At 44.3% G+C, this 14,880-nt stretch overlaps 1 protein-coding gene across 1 annotated transcript in view; it reads left to right on the top strand.

Annotated features, from left to right (window-relative positions):
• The first annotated feature begins 1,751 nt into the window (after positions 1–1,751).
• Positions 1,752–14,880, top strand: part of RAD23B (RAD23 nucleotide excision repair protein B) — a 52,750-nt gene continuing 39,621 nt past the window's right edge. The window contains exon 1 of the mRNA XM_090038902.1: positions 1,752–2,077. Coding sequence (XP_089895028.1) covers positions 2,012–2,077 — 66 coding nt within the window. The 5' untranslated portion in view covers positions 1,752–2,011. The remainder of the gene's footprint in view (positions 2,078–14,880) is intronic.

The following is a 14,880-nucleotide window of genomic DNA, read 5'->3' as shown; positions in this document are numbered from 1 at the left end:
TAGTAATTGCTAGGCAGACTTTCTACATAAGTTTCATTTCTGCAAAAATAACACTTCTAGATAAGAAATGAAATCTACAAAATGCACATGTGTAGCTTAATGCCAACAGAGAAAAATACAAAGCACTCATTTAGCTTATTAGTTAAGACTTCAAGGTTACATAAATGTGAGAGTGCCGCGTGGCAGTTATACAGAAGAAAAAAAAAAAAAAAGTTACACTGACTTGAAAGGCTCTCTCTCATCATCACTTACTGCAGTGGCCAGCAAAAGCTCTTGAGGAGAAACTTTTTATATAAAAAAGATGGTGCCACTCACAGGATGTTCATGAGGGCTTTTCCACATGATCTAAATACTCTGAATGCAATGACTTGGGGACGGTGCAAAAGCCATTTATTTGATAAGGTCTAATGAGAGGCATGACCCTGAGAAGGGTGGTAAGGGATTGTTTCCTCCGCACTGGTATATTTTCTGGTGGAGTTATTTTATTATTTGCACAGGATACACTATTGGAAAATTACTATTTAGGACTCAAACCCTACAGGATTGTTAGGGGTTCCTGTACATGTTGGTATAGGCAGGTTTTTTAAAATGTTATTTAAATCTGCATGAATAATTCTTAAATTTTACTCATCCTTTGAAACATCACGTTGGAGCTCCATCAGTGGCCTGGAGTATTAGGACTAGTCATTTATGAACAGACACACATTTAACCTTGGGCAGGGGGAAGCAAATCCTAGACCGGGTTCCACCATTTTTGAACAGTCTGTGCTGAAATTCTGCTCTGTTACAAGTATAGACCAGTTTTGCGTGCTGAATGTCTGTTTTATTACAGGTATAGACTGGTTTCCAATCACTTATACCAGTACAGGTGTAATGTCTGTCCCTGGCCTGTTCCTGGGGGCTTCCTCTTCTCCCAGGGGAACAAGGTGCCACTTTCAATTAAAAAAGACCTACCCTCTCTCCCTACTCCCGCTACCCAAGGCATCGGAGGTGCTCAGCTAGGGTGCTGTGACATCTCTTTAAAGAGCGCTATACAGTATTACCATGGCGAGGTGTGCAAACCCCTGCACGTGATTTCAGATAGAAATCCGCACATTTCTGCCCTGTGGCGGCCTTCCTGGGTTCTTCTGGAACAAGACTTGCTCTCATCTTGTTGGTCTAGTAGCCTCTGCTCCTCCAAAATATTCCACCCAGGCATAGGCATCTAAGGTCTGGGTGGTCCTCATGCATACACCATGCTCCAGGAGGGTCGCTGGTTGCCGCATGGTGGTCTAATAAAAGATTAAACTCTACTGCAGGTCCCGATTGCCTTGTCCTCTAGACCAATGTGGCTGCAATCTGTATACCTGACATCTCTGGCTTCTCCGCAGTTGAGGAAGAGCGAGAGGCGGCACGAGGCCGCCTGCAGTGCAGTCCAAATGAGGCCAAGAGCCGCTGGTCTGAAGCCAGGAACAGACGTGAGATGCAGCGTCTGTCCCGGAGCAGAACAGTGCAGGGCCTGGCACGCCCGCAACATGCCCACCCAGGCCAGGTCTGAACACGTCCTTATCCCGGGATAACCACTCACGCTAGGCCCAGCCCGTACATTCACCTCAGGTCCCTGCCTCCCTCCCCGCGGAGGCTTTTATTTATTTTTAAAGAACTTGTCCGGTGGAAGAGAGGGAGAACTGCGGCTCCGCCCACTTGCATCCCGCTCCGCGCCTGCGCACTAGCCACTTCCCCCGCGCATGCGCCGCGCGCTTCCCCTCCCCCGCCCTGGCTGGCGTGGGGGGCTGCGGACGCGAGTCATGATGGCGGCGGCCAGGCCGTGAGCAGCGGCGGCTCCCACCCCTCCCCCACGCGGCCCGCCACCCCCGGCTCCCGCGCGCGCGCGCGCGCTGCCTCTCCCCTGCCCTCCGCGCCTGCGCACGTACCCCCCTCCCAGCGTAGCGCGGCGCAGCGCAGCGCGGACAGTCCGCGCCAGCAGCCGGCCGGTGGGCGGGGGCGGCCTCGCTGGGCCCGCGGCGCCGCCATGCAGATCACGCTGAAGACGCTGCAGCAGCAGACCTTCAAGATCGACATCGACCCCGAGGAGACGGTGCGGGTCGGGGCCGGGGCCTGTCTGTGCGGGCGGCGGGGGGTCGCGAGGGCCCTGGCGGCCGGGGAGGAGTGGAGCGGAGCGGGCTGCGCGGTGCGGGCCCGGGCAGGCCGCAGGCCTCCATGGCTCCTTAGTCTGGGCCCCCGCGCCGAGGGCCGAGTCGGCCTGGCCTGCGCTCCCGGGCACGTGAGACTGCAAAACGGCCTGGCTGCCAGCGGGGCGGGGGGATGGGCCCCAGAGGCCTGCCTCCAGCCTCTTCATTGAATCCTGGGGCTGGACGTCAGCGAAGACCTGGCCCCAGGAGCCCAGGGGTGCTGCTGCGGCTTCCCTCAAGCCGTGGGGTGGGCTGGATTTAGGAGCAGTATAGGCAGCGATGGTTCCCTCCTCTCCTTAACTTCAAAGCAGACAGTGGGGTGCTGTGAAAACCCCTGAGACGGCTGGTCAAAATTCGGGAGAAACTTGTCCGGAAGAGCGGGCCCATGCGGGGAGGGTTGGTGGTAGGGCTGTAATGCCAGCTTGTGCACCAGAACTTCATGGTAAAAACCAGATCCTGTTTAAACTGCTAGATCTTTTGAGGCACCTGGTTAGTCACACTTTCACTGGTTGAGCGTCCCCTCGGCCTCCTTTTTAAAATATTTCTTGGGACTGAAGTGTGCCACTGCTCCAGATTAAGTCGGAGGCTTGTGTGGAGTCAGGTTGTGTTCGCTCTGGAGAGCCCCAGGAGCATTGCACTTCATGTGCTGTTTTCATGTGCTCGGTGCTAGAGGTAGGCTTATTTACTTGGATCACTGCCCTGTGCTGTGACTGGTCAAAACGGTCTGGTTATGATAGGCCCAGGCAACTTGTTGCTTTTAAACCTGCTCCTGTTTCTAGCATTTTCTGTCTTTTACTTTCCCCCTACAAATCAAACTTAAAACAAGCCTGAGGTTGAGTGGCAATGTGAAGCCGTCTTGAAACAGCAGCTCTAGGTTCAGCATTAGAAGTATTCAGTTGTTAGAAATCATGATAGTATTTATACATACCACTGAAAATATCATTAGCTACTTTTTGTCATTAAACCAGGCATGACAAGCATACAGCCTGTAGGCCAAATTTGACCCATGGATCTCTTTGCAATGTTAATTGGTGGCAGCAGAAGAGAGGACTTGTGGCATTAATGGTGGCTGCCCCCGCTGTTCTTGGGTCATCTGGCCCATGGGGAGCCTCATGGTCTGGATTTGGCTCACAGGGCCAAACAACTTTGACATCTCTGTCATAAGCTGTATTGTAACGACTTGAACACTTGGCATTGAACCACTGCTTTTTTCCTGTTTGACAAAGGAAAAGGCTCAGTGCAATGAGTATATTTTGTAGCTGAGTACTAGTTTTAAATAGTAGTGCTACATTGAGTTAAAAGATGTGCCCAATATTTGCATTTTTTCAACGCTGGACCTGAAACATGAGCTGTTCTATATTTGTGAAAACACTATTTTTGAATAGTGGAGATGGTAGATTGTCCCACCTGATATAAAACCATATTTAAGAAAGTTGTGGATGGCTAAAGGCTTCATGGTTTGAAGAGTCCTGTGTAATGTATGAAATGAGGGAAGTACTGCTTGAAGTCTAGGGCATATGTTCAACTTCTGTGGAATGAATTTTGGAGCAAGCATGTAGGGGTCACAGTTGTACCCCTGATATCGTATACAGAAAACTGTGTTGCCAGTTGAGCAGGCTTAGTGCCATGAGCATTATCAGTTAAACATTTGTCATAATAGACCAAATGACTTGTTTCTGTACTGCTGTGTGGGTACTCTTTGTTTACTAACATCCCCTAATTGAAATTAAATGATTCCTACTACTTGAAGTTGATGCAGTACTGTCTAGCTGACACATTCTTGACTGATGGGTGAAAAGCAATTATGACAGTCTGGAGTTACAGACTTGTAAAGCTACTGGTAAAATGAATGCTGTTTAGGATTTAGAGCTGCAAATGTATTTAGCATGATCTGGGAGTAAACCATTTTAGGTAAAAGTAGCATAGTTGGGTAAAAAATTCTTAAGCTTCAATACAGTGTTAAATATCACCTTAGACAAAAGTATGTTTATGTTCTAATTACATTTTGCTATACTGGTATTTGTTCAAACTGGAAAAAATGCCAGAAGCAAGAGGAATGGCAGAGTGAGTGGCAGTTGTCTTTACACAGCTTTTTCGTTAACAGAGCATGCATTTTCATGTGTTAGCATTCTGCTACAGTATTTGAACATTTGTAGGGAAAGCTTGGTACAAGAAAGTGTCAACAGGAAACTCTTGAAGTTAAGGTAGCTTATTTTTCAAACCAGTGACTGAATTTGATGCATTCTGTTTAACACAGGACTGTCCAGATTGTAAGCAGTTGTGGTTCACAGACCATACCAATGGCACTGCATTCTCCAGGGGCCACACTTCTGCAAACCACAGCTCCTGTACTGCATGAACGATTAACACCCCCCCCACACACACACATGCACACACACACTGCCACACCACTGTGCGCCATGTAGTGTGGCACTTTGCCCCTTGGGACAGGAACAAAAAAGGAAAAGTTGTGGGAAGGAGGGGTACCTTAGAAACCTCAGCTGCAGTAGCAGCTGGAGCAGTAAGGGGAGCAGCAGCCAGGTAGGAGCTTGGGGGGCTGTTTATTAACCCTTTGTGGGACAGCCCTTCTTAAACATAAGTAGATATTTTGGTTCATTTGTAACTTCCCTATCATTCTGCAATATATATTTTAGAGAAATTTAAGGTAAGTACTAATTTCAGTCCTGCTTAATGTATCTTGGAGTGTGCTCTAGCAAAGCAGTAGCCGTGGGCATGGAGGATATCCAGTGAAGCTGTCATCTGAGATTAAAGTGGGAAAGGTGCACAGGATGGAGTTTTGGGTCTAAAGTTATGTAGTAATCCAGCAAAGATTATCAAGAGTTGTTGGTGGATGCTGGGAAAAAGGTACTCAAATAGGAATTTCGAAGGGTTGGCAAAATGTCTATCTAGTAATTAATCATGGGGTAAAAAAAACTATTGTCAGTTACAGGGCTACAGAACATGGTTAAAATCCATCAAGGCTCTTCTGGTGAAGTAGTCACTAATAGCTTTAGGGAAAGTATCTTAAAATAATTTGTAGCTCTAGTTCTATTTTGAGTTTTTTTCTAGTCACAATGATAAATCTGTGAATTACATCATGCACTGCACTAAAATAATCCATTGGGTGATTGAAATTGTAGCTACATATGCAAATTTGATTCCAGAAGACCATGGTTCCCTCAATTCTGCTTAGTTGTATTAAAGACCATCTGATTAAGAGCAGTCAGTGGTGTACAAAAGGTACACAATTTCAAACCATGCTTGCGGGATTGATCTTGTGCTAGCTGGGAAAAGATGCTTAGTTAGTATCTGACTAATGATCGTGTGAATTTTTCAGGGCTGAACAAAATCTTGCAAGGTGAGCTTTTGGGGTTGTGTTGGGAATACAGCTATAGTTTTAGTAGTATTTGTGTGAAGCCTGAGATTGGTGTATACCACAGTATACAGGTGGGAAGAAGGTGGAAGATCTTTCTTTAAACTAGTAGTTTTTAACCTTATTAGCATCAAGGCACCTCTTGGAAAATGCCAACTCCTAGTTTCACTCTTTTCACAAAAAATAATACATTAATTCTTCTATTGCAAAGAACTCAGGAAGCCCTCAACAGGGCAGAATGTTTTTAACCCTATGGATTCCTTTTGGAAATCTCTGGGTTTATCTTGTGAATTGTGTTTGCCCATCTAACAGTCCTAAAATTATGTAACACTCTATAGTACCCTTCAAAGGATCCCAAGGCACCTAAAGTCCTCTGGTAGAGAGATTCACTGCTTTAAATGTATCAAACTATCAGTCCCTTAAAAGGCACAAAAACAATAATGCTGGAAGATCTCTAAAGTGGAGTTCATGTCTCTTAAACTGTTAAAGCTAGAACAGACATTTTGAAGGTGGTTTCAGGAGGCTTAATTTGTGAGACAACTTTACACAATACCAAAAGAAGATCAGTTGGTTCACAGGCGGACAGATCTAAAATGGAACTGTCGTTACTATGAGGGACACTTGAAAGACATCCTTTCTATTTTCTGCTTGCTTTTTTTATTTTTGTCCTTTTTTCCCCCTAAGTCCCTTTGTGGCTGTCTCCATCCCAAATGTGCTTGTGCAGCTTGTTCAGATATGACTCTGCAGCAGGGTTAGCAAAAACACAAGAATGATTAGCTTATAGGAGAACTAATATTAAGACTGGTGGGTTGGAGGATGAAATATTCTCATGGTCTTGTACAGAATTCATATTTCCACTTCAAGGCAGGAGGTGTGATGCCATGTCCCACATCCTTAAAATTTGTTCCCCTAGAACAGGGGTGACCAAGATGGAGCTCATGGTCCAGATCTGGTCTGTATTCAGCTTGTAGGTCTCCCCGTAAGTCCAGAGATTTGGTGGGGTGGTGATTAGTGACAGTATTTATTGCTGCTGCTTGTCCTGCTGCCAAATTTCTGGATTTGTTGGGGGCCCCATGGGCTGAATCACAGTATAGAGCTGCATCATCTGACTCATGAGGCCAGAAATTTGGTGTAAGGAGGAACAGTGACTGGTGGAGCTCTGGGAGCCACAGCAGTTAACACTGCCACTGCCAAATGCCAGTCCCCCAGGATAGGTGACACAGTTCTGCATTCTTGTTCTGGCCCCTGGATCGTGCCTGTGCTACTCATGTGGCCTTATGAGTTAGCTGAGTTGGGCATGTCTGTTCTAGACCCTTTTTGACTGCCATGAGACATCTCAGTTCCCATCTGAAAGATAGCTGAATTGTTCCTTAAAGTTCCCAAGCGCACACAGTTGGGGAAACTGTTAATTTAAAGGGCCTGTGCTTAACTTTTTGAGACTTGATATATGACAGTCACTGGTAGTTTAGAAAAGACTAAACTTTCAGAATACGTAGCATTTACACGTCTTTTTGTTCTGCGTAATTTGTTGTGCCTTTTTATGTTTTGTGGGAAAATGTATGTTTGCTTGTAGCTATTTTGAGACGTTAAATGTTCTTCTTTATGGAAAGCACCAAGTTTAGCTTTACTTTTTAAACTAGTTTGTTCACCTCTATTGCAGCCAGGGTTGAGTTTTTATGCCAGGGAAAGGTAAGTTTCTTGTGGACTGCTGAAAATTCAGATTTCATCTCACAGGTCCTATTGAATGTGTGAATCTGAGGTGCTTTTGGTTCTCATTGTCTCCAAGATCCTGTGGTATTTCTCAGTACCAGCATTATTTTGCATTCCCTGCAGTTTCTTTAAGGAAATGTTAATGTTGCATGAAATAACTTAATGTGTACTCAAGTTTTGTTCATAATGTAGTGTGTTCTTATGTGTTATTTCTTGTGCACAGTGACGTATCAGATCTTTTACCATTGTATGTGTTTACAGTTTCTCTATTTTGTTGTTTACTCAAGGTAATTGTTACAGTGCATAGCTTAAACTCTATGCACTTCTAGTGATTTGTCAGCTTTGTGAGCCATTCCATTCAGCTATTGCTCGTTTCCTTGGATTAAGTTCAGAAAAAGGGCAGCAGGCTACAAAGTTAACTACAAACTTGTGTGTTTTGTGTGCTGAGAAGTGGTGCTGCAGGTCAGGAGTCACTACTTTGCAGCAGGGAGCCACTTTAATGGAGCTTAGTTCTAAGCATGGACTGCTTGCAACTCAGCCTGAGCAATTGTAGTCGCAGTGGCCACTCCACCCCACAGCAGTCTGTCACCATTGCTTCTGCCTGCCACGTGAGGAAAGGCTGAGGATATATCACAGAACCCCTTTGGCTCTGCAGGCAGGATCCAGCCCAAATGGGGCTGTAGGTTGCCTTCTGCTGTGATATGTTACTTATAGCTCATTTTAAGCCTAATGTGCGGTTCTTCAACTTTTCATGTTGGTAATTACTGTGCTATATTATCTGTATAACAAATAGATGCTACCTTTGTAACTTGTAGGGGGAAACATGTATATTGTTTATGAATACCATAACCATATAATTAAAAGCTGTAACATAATACTTGCAACCAGAGGAAGTGAAGAGATCTTGCAGGTAACTATCATTTTCCATGCACTCTGCATTCACTATTTTTAAGGAGATTCTCCAGAGTTCTATAGAAGATTAAAAGTGCTTCACAAGAAGCAGTATGGCTATGCCCACTGCCATTCTCAGGGCATGCGGTTGTGTTTACAGCCAAGACAGGATGTTTGGATCACTCATCTCATCCAATATGAAAATGCCTCTAAATATGTTTAACTTTAGAAGATGCACTGCAAATGGTATACAGAATCCTCAGATTACTATCCTGAGGTCTTATTTAGTCAGAGCTGTTTGAATCGAATAACAAAACTGTTTTATAGTGGCAAAGTTATGTTGTTGTTTTCATACTTAAAACTGCTTTTGCTTCTTTAAAAAGCACCCCAAAAACATGTTTTCCAAAGTATCTGTGGGGCTGAAGTGTCCCAGGCAGGATATTGGAAGCTTTGCAGGGTCAGATAATATTTCAGCTGAGGCTAGCAATTTTTTTCTGTGCAAGTGTCTTCACTTTCTTCTGAATTTAACTCTGTATTTTTGAGAGGCTGGTCCTTACGGTCTCAAAAGGAACCTTTAAAACATCCAAAGCTAAACTCATATTGTGCTGTCATTTGAATTGTGCAAGAAATTCAGTGTCTCTTTAGAGCGCTTATTTTTCTAAAGCAAGTTTATTTATCCATTTGCAAATTAATTAAACACTTCAGACTGGCTTCTTAGACTATGTTCAGCCATTGTTTGATTTCATACTCTTATCCTTGCTATATAATTCCTTATATACATTTACAAGATATCTGCTTGGAAAGTCTGGGATAGGTAAAGTGTGAGTTAGGATGGTAATCTCTACTGTATTCACTGTGATTTCATTAGTCTCATTGTGTCTCATCTGTAAGAACTACTTCACAGTTAGGGTGGCTAGGATCTGGAACCAACTTCCGAGGGAAGTGGTGCTGGCTCCTACCCTGGGGGTCTTTAAGAGGAGGCTTGATGCCTACCTAGCTGGGATCATTTGAGCCCAGTTTTTTCTCCTGCCCAGGCAGGGGGTCGGACTTGAAGATCTACAAGGTCCCTTCTTACCCTTATTCTATGATTCTATGACACCAGGCACTACTATAATCCAAATAAGGCATCCATTACTTTAGGTGATGTAGATGCTTAGTAATCGCAGGACAAGTGATGGAAATGGAAAGGAAAAATAGAGGCAAAGTGAATTTTCCAAGGATGAGTAGTGGCAGAATGCTGGTCCATGCCTCTTGACACTAGGCAATGAATATCAGTTTAAGTCTTTATGAAAAAAATCAAACAAAAATCTGTCAGAATAAGACTGGTAAACTATAAGCATGCAACTCTCACCAATAATGATACTGCTTAATTCAATAACTGCTTTTGTAGTAATTGCATCACTTGTGATACCTCTAAGATTTCCCATCTGATTCTATAGACTAGTACTTGATGGAGATTTTGCAAGTCTGTTTGCCCAGGGGTTAAACTGATTATCCAGTGATCTTAAGTTTTGGTAATAGGAAAACCGGTTGCATTTCTCTTCTTACCTCCTATATCTTTACATGTCCCCACATCTTTCACGTGATGGAAAATTAAATAAAGATTCCAACTAGAATTCTGTCTCTAAACTTTGACAGTCTCCTTTATCAGCTTCTGCCTAGCAGATGTCCAAAATCTCAAGTCTAGCCCTACTTCTTCCTGTCACAAACCAATCCACAGGCAACCTCAGAGCTCCAAGATTCTTCCCACTGTCCCACAGACATTTGGTAGAGACAAGCAAGAAAAGGAATTATTATATTGGAGAAAAGCTACCTTGTCACCTGTCTACTTGCTAGTCCTGCCATTTTTTTTAGAGATCAGTTTTCCTGCTGATTCTATCAGCATTTGGGGGCCTGAAGACTTGGACTTCCCAAAGCCTGGGATACAAAGACCATACATATCGCAGAGAGAGCCTCCTAAATAAATCCAGTAATCCCTCCCCCACGTCCCCTTCTCCCCATCAGCCTTGTCCCAATTCTTCATGGGTCTCAGAATTCTCCAGAAATTTCTGTCTCTGGGACATGTGGTATTCCTCTGGCAGATGGCCCACTTCTGTCAATTGCCTGTGCAATTATTTTCCCCATAGACAAGAACTTGGGTGCCCATCCCACCACTAAGCCCTTCTGATTGGGAGTACTAGTTGTCCAAAAAGAAGGCAGTTCTGAAATGGAGCATCTGTGTGGTGCAAGGTGGTAGTGTGCCAAGAGACTATGTGTTCACTTCGTGTCCAGAAGCAATATAGCCACATTAATATGGCCTTGTTTATGAACTAGTAAATTCTGCTTTTGAGTCACTGTAATGCAGCTGTACTACCCCTAAGTTGGGAACTGGCCTTGGTGGAGCTAGTGTGATGGGTCTAAGCATTGCGTGCCTTGTTGCAGGATAGATATGCTGCTCATTCTGGATATATCTGATCAGGGTTAATCGCATCCTGTTACTGCTATGGAAACTTTGCAGGCTGAGGTCAGGATTGCATTGGCTTTCACATGGTAATTGTTGGCCGCCAAAAATAATTTGAGCACAAAGGGAAGTTTGAGGCACCTGTCCCAAAGAAGCCAGATCCTTCATAGTAGTGGTGCTCAACCTTCTAGCCCTGTGGGCCTGATGTGTGCCATAGGGCCAGTCTGTGGAGCGTGCTGGATCTGGCCCCATGTACGCTGTGGTAGAACTGTGGAAATTAATGCAGCCCCTGCTTCCCTGCTGCCAAATTTCCAGACCTGTGAGGAGTCTCACATGCCAAATTTGAGGTTGAGCACCACTGCTTTGAAGGAGTGAGTTTAGCGAAATTTTAATGGAGATCTTAACAATGAGTAGGGACCTACCAAATGCGCAGTTTTATGATTTACATGAAAAATGCAAATTTGATAGGTTTCCCACAAAAAAGCGCAGGTATAGGGAAAAAGGAACTGGTGAGGAGGGGGGTGAAAGGCAGCTGCAAATGGAGATAGGAAGCCCTGGCATCCTGAAGCATCGGGGGCGGGGGGGGGGCGGGGGATTTTTGTAGTGGGGTGGGGGACATGCCTGTAACTGGCCAAGGGGCCCCAGAAGTCACACCCCTCCTTGGAGATTGACAGGTAGCAATCTGCCAATCTCTGGGGAGGGGCACGACTTCCAGGGCCTGTGGGCCAGTCAGAAGCATGGTGGGGGCACACTACGCTTTGCAGCAAAAATGGTTCCTAGTGCTGTGCTGGGGCCACAAAGTGTTGAAGCCACAAAGTTTGGAGGCAGCCTCTGTGAATTAGGTAGGTCGCTAACAATGAAATATTGCAGGCAAATAAAGAAGAAAGCAGTCCAGATAATGTGAAACACAAACATTTATGAAATACTTATGGATAAATGTAACAGACATAAACTTAAGCTCTAAAATTGTTAAGTCTTAAAATCCTAAGAGAAACTAACAACACACAAAAGTGTATCTTTACAATATGAAGCTTTTAAAAATAGCTTTGATTCTGAGGTGAATGTCTTGGCCCGCCTCCCACTGTCACACATGTCAGGCATGGTATGCTGTTTGCTACTGCTAAATACATTTAAGGAAGCTAAATTGGGACTTAAGTTCCTCAGTGAGATGAGTCTGTGCATTATGATGTTTGTATCATTAACTAAACCAGGAGTTCCCAAACTCTTGACAGTTTGTGCACCACCAGTTTAGAACGATACAACCTTAAGTATCACCAGCAAAATTTTCAGTTCAACCTTGAGCACCACCAGCAAATTTTTGTTGTATAAAGTAATTATAATAAATCTGTTAATGCATACCATTGACAGGTTGTCTGCATACCACTGGTGGTACCCATACCACAGATTGGGAACTGCTGAAATAAACTAGTAGGCCAAGCCGAAGTAAGAATTCTTGTTTTCTGCTGTCCTGCTACACTGCCACGTCTGTTAATGCAACTGTCAGGGCAGGTTGCTATTCTGTTCCTGGTTCAGAGGCATGATGTAAACTCAAGGATACTTTGCATTATGTAAGAAGTCAGTAAAAAGCATTACTGTAAAAGCAGGCTCTGATCAAACTGAGACTACTTATAGTACTTGTTAATAGCTAGAGCTAGGCATGCCTTTATTGGTGAGATTATTGTAAAGTCTTTAATTAGATGAAGTTGAAGCTATTTTACGCTGATGCGCTCATCATTTCAGTAATGAGCATAATGTGTCCTTAGTGTGGGAGTATTTATGGAGGTGGGTGGAGTAAAAAAACCTGTTGTGCTGGTCAGTTTGCCCTTTTAGACTTATCACCCAAATTGTTTCCTATTCTTGGGAACCAAAGAATGAGATGATGCTTATCTGCGCTCACAGTAAAATGCAGAAAGAGAAATGGCGTAATACGAAGTACTTCAATTCTGAAAATAATATGCATAGCCTGATAGGTAAGGATTCCATAGACTTTCATGCATGTTCTCTGCTGTATGTAACAATATGTTTGTACATTTGATCAATAGTTGATTTACTAAACTGTTAAATAACAAAGATTAGCCTGTACAGTATTTTAAGCGGGTTGCATACATGCAAGTCTGAACCATGCTAACTGCCTCAATGTATACTAGTATTTAAATTAGAACATGACATTTTCTACTGGCCCAGAAATAACTTTATTTTTACAAAGAATCAATGTAAGATTTACATAAGCCAGTTAACGTAATTGTTTATGGGATTTATGAATAATTTGAAGTTGTATCGGTAAAACTTCAACACAAATCTGGAAATATTGATCATTCACTTTGCCAATAGTACAAAAAAAAGGACAAAGTGTGTTAGCTTGATTTCAGGCTTCTAAAAGAGAACTTCAGAGAGGGTAGAGTACAGAAGTCTATGAAATATTATGTATACCTTGCAAACTCAAGTACACACAGTAGCTTTGTGACTGGGTGTTGTGACTTCCTCATAACTTAGGAACCTTTTTTATTTAAAGACTGCTCCACTTCAGCCAAATATTATTTTTTTCAAAGGTTGGGAAAATGTTCTCATTCCTTTTTAACTTTCCCAGCTCTAGTGCTGCTGTCACACAACTTGAATAAGTAGCTGAACTTTGAAACCTAACTGGTGAATAGTGTTGGTTTGGAGTGGTATGCATGGCTAGTTTAGAACTCTTGTCTTTCATTTCAGAATCAGTACTAAGCATGCTTATCATCATTATCAGACATCATGTGAAATAATGCTTTAATTTGCTGCCTAGGTTTAGCGTCAAACCATGGCTATACTTAGGTACCTGCTGGGACAGTTTGTACGTTGCATCTTCATGTCTTGCTGAAACACAGCATTTTTTCAGGATGGGTTTTTTTGGCCGTAAACATTGTGAATTTGGGGGTTTAGAATTTACTAAACTTCTGCCTACTGGAATAGTCTATACTAGTGTTTCTCAACCTTTTAAGTAGCAAGTACCCCCTAACTTCTGAAAATTTTAACAAGTACCCCAACACTCAATTTTCCAGGGGATTTTATATTTACAGATTGGTTCTTGGGAGGTAATGTTATATCACCGGACAATCAGCACAGGGTTTGAATTGTCTCATTCTGGCTGCTTGGCACACAGCAAACAGAAAATTCTATGAGTCAGATAACAGGTAAGCTCCTCGCTCCTCACAGGGGGCAGGCTATGGCTCCTCCCCAAGTTGAGGCAAGGCAAAGCAGGACTGGGGGCTGGCACGGATTCTGCTGGCTCCAGGGAACTGCTCCACAGGCTCCACCAGCTCCGGGGAACTGCTCCACTCCCCAGCCCTGACACCCGTGTGCCTCCTCACTCCTCGAGGCGATGCGGACATGCAGAGCAGTTCCTTGGAGGTGGCAGAGCCCGCCTCGGCCCCTGTCTCTGTCCCCGCCTTGCCTCGGGGAGGAGCCGCTGCCTACCCTGCATGAAGAGTGAGGAGCTTACCTTTGGTAATTGTCTCACGCCAATCCCAGTGCCTCTACCATGCTTCGTGCCCAGCTCCTCTCTCGGCAGGCACGCGGCATTAAAAAGTTTGTGTGCGGCAAGATTTTTAATTGTGTGCGGCTGCACACATGTGCAGCTTAGAGGGAACACTGCCCCCATGCCTCCCCTGGGGTTACGCACAGCAGTTGGGAGTTGCCCCCCTGCACCCCCTGGATGACTTGCCGTGGCTCTGCCCTATGCTCTACCGTGGTGCTGTGTTCACCGCCCTGGATAGGCAGCCCCAGCCCCTCCCCCTCCGTCACTGGGGGGGGGCCTCAATCTGCCCCCTCCCCCATACCCCTTCCATCTGCCGGCCCATTGCTGCACTCCAAGCTTCTGGGCTGCATTCCTGCACATGGCATTTATCGGTGACATCATCAGCTACACTGCCCAAAAATAGCCAGTTGCCAGTAATATTAATTTTCTTTTTATCAAAAAATGATTATATTGGTGCACCTCTAATGTAGAATACTTGTGAAGGTCTTCAAGAATTGCTCTGGGGATTTGCCTTAACCAATATTTTCATTAATGACCTTGGCACAAAAACTAGCATTGTGTTATGAAAGTCTGCGACCCAAAGTTGGAAGGCATTTCCAATGCAGAGGAGAGCCACAGTTTTATATAGGAAGAGTTAGATAACCTTGAGGAGTGAACAGATAGAAGTAGAATGAGATGTTACAAAAATGCAGGTGAAGTCATGCACTTGGGGACTAATAACACACATTCTTGCTCTAAGCTTATCAGTAGAAAGTACTGGGAGAGGCTGACTTGGTACTGGTTGATC

This window comes from Crocodylus siamensis, chromosome 3, assembly GCF_052110815.1.
Source record: "Crocodylus siamensis isolate JL-2025a chromosome 3, ASM5211081v1, whole genome shotgun sequence".
In the NCBI taxonomy this organism is placed as follows: Eukaryota; Metazoa; Chordata; order Crocodylia; family Crocodylidae; genus Crocodylus; species Crocodylus siamensis.
This window is presented reverse-complemented; position numbering and strand designations above follow the sequence as displayed.